The 9,492-nt window shown below is 29.1% G+C and overlaps 1 protein-coding gene across 1 annotated transcript; it reads left to right on the top strand.

Annotated features, from left to right (window-relative positions):
• Positions 1-267: 267 nt before the first annotated feature.
• Positions 268-874, top strand: LOC111892731 (glutaredoxin-C13). Its single transcript, XM_023888784.3, has one exon. The coding sequence runs from the start codon at positions 355-357 to the stop codon at positions 661-663; it is 309 nt and encodes a 102-aa protein (XP_023744552.1). The 5' UTR covers positions 268-354; the 3' UTR covers positions 664-874.
• Positions 875-9,492: the final 8,618 nt, after the last annotated feature.

Raw genomic sequence — 9,492 nt, 5'->3', positions numbered from 1 at the left:
CACGTCAAACAAACATGCTAATTAGCCACTTAATCATGATTCAAAACATTTAATCGATGTATCATATGGTTGTAATTTGTTTGCAAGAAGAATATATGTGCTCAAGTTGTTCCACCGTTTTGGGCACAAAAAGAGCATCCATCTTTCAAAGACACTTTTATTAGTCTTCAAGCATCTAAGTAAAGCACCCACAGGCCCCAACCCAGCTTTCAAAGTTTCATATAAATACAAGTGGCACGAAACCTACAACTTCAACCAAATCTCATCATCTCCCTCTTCTTAATTTCCTATTACCAATTCCCAACCAATCGGATCATAGTCTGAATTGGATTTTGATCTGAGTGATCAGTTGAGATGGAGAAGATAAAAGCATTGACATCTGAGAATGGAGTTGTGATCTTCACCAAGAGCACTTGTTGCTTGTGTTATGCTGTCACCATTCTCTTCCATGAACTTAGGGTGAATCCTGTAGTCTATGAAATAGATAAAGATCCTCAAGGAAGGGAGATGGAGAAGGCTCTCCTTAAGCAAGGCTGTAGTTCATCCCCTGTGCCAGCTGTATACATAGGCGGCAAGCTCGTGGGGTCCACCAATGAGGTGATGTCCCTTCACCTAAGTGGCTCTCTCATTCCACTCCTCAAAACGTATCAGTCCCTGTCTTAAACAAACAAACAAAAACAAACTCCACTCTCAAAGAAATTGGCCCGGGTCAAAACTATATATATATATATATATGAGCAGCAGTAATCTATTCAACTAGACTATGTTATGTATTATTTATTACTACTTTTGTAACTTTTCGTTAGTTTCAGGGTAAGTAAGATTATGATTGTCGTTAGTTTTTAGATTATCAATATACTTTATTTAGTCTGTTCGAATGTGTTTGATGGATATTGGTTCTTAGTTTCTGATGATTTTTCCTTTCATGTACTGTGATTGTGAATACTAAGAAGTGTGAATAGTAGTAGCGATTCTTGTTTCATGAATCATGATGAGATCTTCTTGTGTTAAAATGATAAATCAAACATTTCTAAAAAAACTTCAGTATTTTGCATGTCTTGTTAGAACTATATATGTCATTGATAACGAACAATTAATGGCATCTTTTTATCCTTAAATATAGTTTTTCGGATATTTTTGTAAGGGGTCCATCTGAGACTTGATACTAATGGATTGGTTTTGGCTAAACTAAAGAAGACATTGCTGAACGAATAGGTCATGCCCAGTGGTGCATGTAGGATGTGCTTAGTCAAAGTAATAAATGTGATCTTTATCATTGCTAACCTAAAGAAACAATAACGGCCATTGCTGAATGAATGGGTCAAGCCCAGTGGTGTAGGATGTGCTTAGTCAAAAAGTAATAAATGTGGTCTTTATCATATACTTAGTAACAACAAAGTAGTTAAAGTTATTCAGTCATATATATAACCTCAAATATTCAATCCAACATATCAACTATGAACAGTCTTTCGTAATTACTTACTGCATTTGAATATTTTACTATTTTGGTTATAAAGGTTCAATATCAAATTACAGACCAATGTAATAAATGTGGTCTTTATCCCCCTACATTCTTTTCCTACTTATGTTCCTACCCATTTAAAATGGTGACATGTGTCATCTTTAGATAAAATTAATGATATTTTAATATACTTGTTATCATTTCAAATGGGTAAGAAGATACGTAGGAAGGAAAGTAGGAGGAGATTTAATTTCTTCGTACAATAACCAAGTTTACAACACAACTAATGATGGAACCCACATAATGCACGCACCCACAACTAACAGCGCCTATTCTCTTAACAACGTTATAAGACAACCTCCTAGGACGAAAAACTAACACTCCCTGTCACGGCTAAATGTCGATAGACAACCAAGGAACATTTTGCTCTCTCTCTCTCTCTCATATTATATATATATATATATATATATATATATATATATATATATATATATATATATATATATATATAACTTTTTGTACATGTGGTTTCTTTTCATCTTAGAAATTTTTCAATGTGAACCGACTAATATGCCCTTTAGTTTTAAAACCCTTCATCCCTTATATCTTGCTCATTCCCTTGTATCAATTCAAATTTAAAGAATGAGTCCTCAATTTAAGGTATCACAGAACTCAAAAATCTTTCAGGTTTTCCTATTCCCGCTCAGTTCTTTACTTAAAATCTTTCAGGTTTTCTGATTCCGTTCAATTCAATTCTTATTACATCTCCAACTTTTTATTTTCCCGCTCATATATGTATCTCCTCATCAATTTCAACAACCATACATCCTATAACGTTAGCAAGAAGGCAAAAATAAATCAACAACTAAATCCTAAAAAATCATGGTTTTATAATTGTCTGTTGCTGTTTGATCAGATCCCGTATCGCTCACATCTCATTTGAAAACCCTAGACATGGAAGTTGTCTGCTTCCTTTAAACCGAAGAATTCCACTGTACCGACCTAATCAACACAGATGAAGCTCGCCTTCCTTTGACTACGAATTTTGATATTTGTTTTTTTCCCCTAAAAATCGCGACTAGGGTTTTCATTTTTTGTTAGATGGTTCAAGAAATTGGGTTCTTTTTTCTCTTTCTCTTGAATGGCTCTGAAACAAAGTGATATGAATTTGTAGTATGTATCGTCCGACAATTGTTGTTAATTTGTTCGTTTTGTACATGAGTTGACCGTTTCAAATTAGGGATGATAATAAGAAGCTTTGATGATCATCTGCTTTTTCTTTTACTATAAAAATTGAAAATATAATAATTTCGTATATTGATTTAATCTAACAAAAAGAGATGGTTTTGGTCCGATTCTTGACAAACGTTTGTATTACCTTGGAATAGGTTTTTCTAGAACTCTTAGATAATGGGGAATTTTGTTTGATGAATCTGCTCTCAAAGTCCCCCAAATTTTTAAGTTATGTTCGCAAAATAATACATATCTCATTGGTGTTCCTTCTGAGTATTACAAGATTCATGATATGTCAGGGGTAAGGTGGTATTATGTGGTGCAAGTTCACCTACATGGTTTTGTTTTTAGATTATTCTTATTTTGTATCTGCATATCACATATGCGGCATGGAACTAATACTTGAAGTATGACATGAGTTGCTGGTGCTTCATTCGTCCCTCTTTAGTTAAGGATGCTCAATTTTGTTAATTTCATTTCAAAATTTTGTGATTTTCACTCCTATTGGTTTTTTGATTATGGCTAAAACATTTTTGGTGTGTCTTCGATTATTTATCAACAAGATAGTGGGTAGGGTCTTACTTTATAATCTTTAAGATGTAGATGAAATGATTTCCTTTTTTGTGTATGGACATGGAGGTTTCAAAGTCAAGGACTTCATGACCATCCATCTTGAATATGTGTTAGTTACTTATTGCAAATAGTTTCAGTAGCCTTGGCCTTTTCTAATGTAACTTGTACGTACTTTGACCATGCCTTTTGCAGCTCAAAGTGAACAGAGACACCGGATTGAGATACTCGAGGAAATGAGATTGGGAGCCTATATATGATCTGATAAACAAGTAAAAAGTGTAGTATTTGTAGTAAAGGTACTAAAGAGGGGCATCTTGGTCATACTCATATTTAAGGTTGTTTTAGGTTTGTTTAAATAGTTGTTTAGAGTGAATTTGTCATTATATTGAAATTAAATTAGTGAATTAGAGATCTTGACATGGGGTTGTTCCATGATACTGTCTTCAGTAATTTTCCAATTTATCCCTTATCAATAAATAAGGAAATTACGGGTATATGATGAAATTTCTGAACTTATCATCTACTTTGCCCTTTTTTTCTATGGAACCAAGAATGGTTAGGATCTTAGATTCATATTTTGATACAAAGTCCGTTAATGTTTGTAGTAAAGAGGGCCAAATACGGATTATAGATCGCACTATCCACCGGTAACTCCTTCATCCTCATTCATATTTTTTTGTGTTATATTAGTTTGGTTTATGATAGAATTAAATTTGTGTTTTTCCACTCGATAAATATATACAATAAGAATTTTACATGGTAAACGGGCAATTATGACGTTGAATGTGATAAATGACCATCTTAGCTTTCTTCTATTTAAAAGTAATTAAACAGGTAAATTAGCTCTAGTTATGTCTGATAATTTTAGAATTACCCATATGAAATCTTTACAGGAAACAGACATGATACATCATATAAATACTTGCTTTTAAAAACCCAATTAGTAAATTAGGTTTTGAATAAATAAGATGTGTTTTAATAGGTTTTGGTTAAACTTAAACGATCACCATGTTGTTAGTTTGACAAAATTCAAAGTTTTACTTTATATCTAATGAGGAGTTTGGCTAATAATTCAATATATAAAAATTTAATGGTGATAAATATTGTTTACTTTGAATCATTGTTAATGGTGGATACATAAATCAATCGAAATCCTTTATAACAAAACAGTGTAGTTTGTTAACCTATGTTGGATAAAATTATTATAATTTTAATTATCAATATTTTTTTCTTACTTACCCATGGTTTCCATGGGTTGTAACCTAGTATATATATATATATATATATATATATATATATATATATATATATATATATATATATCTTATAAAGCTACTATTTTTCCTTGAACCTCATGCATTTGAAACTCCCATGCATTTTTCCTTTCACCACATTCATTTGAAACTCCCATGACTTTTCAATTTCTTCTTAATAATAATTATAAGTTGGTTAATAAAGTTAAATAAATATTAAACTTAAAGTGTAATCATATATAAGCTAAATTCCAATATTAAAATAATATATTTACTTCTACTTATAGAGTTATGTTTTTAACTTTTAACATATTATACTTAATTTATTAGTTTTAATATATTGTTGGATGTAAACGATTGTCATTTTAAAGATACAATTTTGGTACAATTTGTATAAAATAGTTAAATTATTAATTTAAATATAACATTGCAGAGTCAACTTAAATATAAATTTTAGTTTACCTTAAACAACCCAAAAAATATTTTGTAAATAGTTAAAAGTGATAAATTGTAGTGTCTTTCTAATAATGATTATAAGTTGGTTAATAAGGTTTAATAAATATCAAACCTAAAGTATAATCATAAATAAACTAAATTTAAATTTTAAAATAATATCTTACTTCTACTTATAAAGTTATGTCTTTAACTTTTAAAATGTTATACTTAATTTATTAGATTTGAAATGTTGTTGTATGTAAACAATCATCAGTTTAAAGCTACAACTTTTGAACAATTTAAACAAAATACTTAAATTGTTAATTTAAATATAACATTACAGTGTTAACTTAAATATAAATTTCAGTTCCACTTAAAAAAAAACCAAAAAATATTTATTAAATAGTTAAAAGTGATATATTGTAGTGATAAATGCAAAAACTAAATTGTAATATCAATTTAACTAAAATATTTTCTAAAGATATTTTTATAATCGTTAAAAGTTTTCAAATAAGTAGTTTAAAATAACTTACAATAACAACAGATAAAAATAACTCTATATAAATGATTATATTGTTATCTTTAAAATCAAAAAACAATATTTGATGTTTTAAATAATTATAATGAAAGAAATTAAAACATTAAGCAAATAAATTTTAAAAACTTTATTAACAATAACAATAACTATAAATAACATTAAACCATATATTATATTTAATTTTATTCATATGTAAGTCGTGGGTAGAAGTCATTCAAATGATTGAGATAATGCAGTTATAATAGATGTATATATTATCATATAATTCAAAATAATCAATATATTATATCAATTTAGTATACGAATTATTATATCAAATTTAACAACAACATTATTATTATATTTAAAAAAAAAACATATATTTGTAAAGACTTCAACTATATAGGTGTTTTTGCGCAACGCGCGGGCATTTGCCTAGTATATTATAAAGGAAACATGTTTCCTTTCACCACATTTATTTGAAACTCTCATGCATTTTCTTTCTTTCACCACATTCATTTGAAACTCCCATGACTTTTCAATTTCTTTATAATAATAATTATAAATTGGCTAATAAGGTTAAATAAATATCAAACCTAAAGTGTAATCATATATAAACTAAATTTCAATATTAAAATAATATATATACTTCGACTTATTAAGTGATGTTTTTAAATTTTAACATATTATACTTAATTTATTATAATTAATATATTTTTGGATGTAAACCATTATTATTTTAAAGATACAATTTTCTAACAATTTGTATAAATACATAAATTATGAATTTAAATATAACATTACAAGATCAACTTAAATATAAATTTTAGTTTAACTTAAACAACCGAAAGAAAATAGTTAAAAGTGATTAATTGTAGTGTTTTTCTAATAATGATTATAAGTTGGTTAATATAGTTAAATAAATATTAAACCTAAAGTGTAATCATAAATATACTAAATTTCAATTTTAAAATAATATTTTTACTTCTACTTATAAAGTTATGTTTTTAACTTTTAACATATTATACTTAATTTATTAAATTTAATATGTTGTATGTAAACCATTCTCAGTTTAAAGCTACAACTTTTGAACAGTTTAGACATAATACTTAAATTGTTATTTTAAATATAACATTACAATGTCAACTTAAATATAAATTCCAGTTCCATCTAAAAAACCAAAGAATATTTTATAAATAGTTAAAAGTGATAAAATGTAGTGATAAATGCAAAAACTAAATTGTAATATTAATTTAATTAAAATAATTCGTAAAGATATTTTTATAATCGTTATTTCAAATAAGTAGTTTAAAATAACTTATAGTAACAGTACTTAAAAATAACTCTATATAAATGATTATATTGTTACCTTTAAAATCAAAAAACAATGTTTGTTGTTTTAAATAATTATAATGACAGAAATTAAAACATCAAGTAAATAAATTTTAAAAACTTAATTAACAATAACAACAACTATAGATAACATTAAACCATATATTATATTTGAATTTATTCATGTGTAACTCACGAGTACAAGTCATTCAAATGATTGAGATTATGCAATTATAATAAATCTATATATTATCATATAATTCAAAATAATCAATAAAATATATCAATTTAGTATACAAATTATTATATCAAATTTAACAACAACGTTATTGTTATATTTAAAAAACGTATATTTGTAAAGACTTCAACTATGTAGGTGTTTCTGCGCAACGCGCCAACATTCATCTAATATATATATATATATATATATATATATATATATATATATATATATATATATATATATATATATATATATATATATATATATATATATATATATATATATAAGATTAACAACGAACCTATGAACCAATCGTGAGCGTCGCAAATCACAATGATCAACTGCCAAAGGAATGCATGTACACTTATACATTAGATGCACATACACTAGATTAAACAAAAAACTCACATCTTTACAAAAAAAAACCCAATTATTTTATCCGTTTAAATTTTTTTAGGCCATGTTTTTTATCGAAAAAAGCCGAATATACTGTTGTTTACGATTTTTCGTCATCTTTCCATAGAGATTCATGTTAATATATAAAAAACAAACTTTTTTTTCCTCGAAAAAAACCCCACTTCCTTTTGTTGTTTTTTTTTTCAATGTGGATAGAGCAAAAGGAAGGAGTTGATTAGGTCTAGGGATGAAACAATTTATTTGCAAAGAGATAATTTAAAGCTTTTGAAACAACAGAATGTTTTTTGTTTAATTGCTAAAAGATTATATTCCAGCATTACTCAATTGCATCTTAATTGTGATATAGGAAAGAACATACATTGTATGATTTTACCCTTCCTTGAGTTCAAGGAGGATGAAATCGATGCCGATGCATACAACTATGAAAACGTTATTGCCTCATACAAAATTGGTCTAGACAAAATAGAGTCCTTTATAATGTCAAAAGACCATAAGGACATGCTCAAAAATTTGTTGGATGAAAATGACAAGCTAAAAATCAAAACTGAAACTGTATAGAAATTTGACTCTTTGAATGCCAAGTTAAGTTCAGAAAATAAAATTGATATTGAAAACACTTCTGAATTCAATGAGGATGATGACATGAGTGTGATATATGTAGAAGATGAGGTGGACTATTCTGAATTTGTCAAGAGCGAACCTGAAACCAATAAAAATCTTATTTCTGAAAACTCTGTTGAGTTCGCTCGCTCATCAAAAGACAAGACTAAAGTTCTCAAGGCAAATGCCATTCTATATCAAAAGGACCAGACAATTCCAAATAAAGTTTACACTGTTCAAGGAGTTACACAGCAACAGACAACCGAACTAACGACATTAGTAGAAGAAGATAATGTTGATGGCTGCGATGATTTTTTCTGGTCAGCGCCGATAGATAACGCCGATGAAACAAAAGGTCTATCTCAGAAAACATCATGGAGAGTGAAAGGTAGATATATGGCAGAACCACTTAATGATCGTACACGATTTGATGTGCCAAGCACAAGTGGTACTAAAATTGACTCAGGCGAACCAGTCAGGGTGTCAAGCGAAACCTCTTCGCTAAAGAGCGAAAATCATGCTCAAGTACCGAAGTGAAAGGCAATCATCCATAAAACACCAAACAAGTGTTAGAAAGAAAGCATCAACAAAATTTGAGATTCAAAAAGAATCTTATTGAAAGGAAGCATTTTTTGCGATCTCAAAACCCCAATTACACTCGCCATGAAAAGGCTTATGAGTCAAAAGAAGAAGCAAAAGCAACATCAGCTTCTCACGATCATCAGAAACAATGCAACCGAAAGAAGAGTTTCGGTCCTCAGAAACAAGACAACTGAAAGAGGAGTTTCGGTCCTCAAAATCAAGATAACCGGAAACAGAGCTTCGGTCCACAAATGCATAGCAACCAAAAGAGAAGTTTTGGTCATCAGACGGACGATAACCGGAAAAGAAGTTTAGGATCTCAAGTTGTGAGAAACCGAAAGGATAGTTTCAGTCCTAAATCAACCATTGAGAGAAACCGAAGGGAAGGTAGTTTCGGCTCTCAACCAAGTAAGGGCAATGATCAAAATCTTAATACTGCTCCCTAGTCTCATCTTTCTCATTCTCACTCTTACTCACAAAATGATCAAAAGGGAAAAAGAAAGCTCTTTCCGGAAGATGAAAAGAAGATGACGTTTGAATCCAAAGTGAAGAACCGAAAGACAACTAACGTCAATTCGAAACCTGAAACTGAAGCGCTTAAATCTAATAGAATCAAAGTTTTCACCATAAAAGGAAATATGAAACAACATTAATAAAAAAAAAACCTTTTTCATTGATGTCTCTCTTACAATTCCCTTTCCTGTAAAAGGCTCACAAGGACCCAAGAAACTTTGGGTTCCTAAATCTTCTTAATTTTTGCAGGTTATACGTGACGAGCAGTTCGATGATGAATGGTACATAGACAGTGGCTGCTTGCGTCACATGATAGGAAGAAAGGAAGAGCTGAGGGAATTTCGGTCCTTTC

Source organism: Lactuca sativa, chromosome 5 (assembly GCF_002870075.4).
Source record: "Lactuca sativa cultivar Salinas chromosome 5, Lsat_Salinas_v11, whole genome shotgun sequence".
NCBI lineage: Eukaryota > Viridiplantae > Streptophyta > Magnoliopsida > Asterales > Asteraceae > Lactuca > Lactuca sativa.
This window is presented reverse-complemented; position numbering and strand designations above follow the sequence as displayed.

What these genes read in the sequence shown, in the direction of transcription:
- LOC111892731 (XM_023888784.3), top strand. Translation starts at nt 355, where the DNA reads ATGGAGAAGATAAAAGCATTGACATCTGAGAATGGAGTTGTGATCTTC.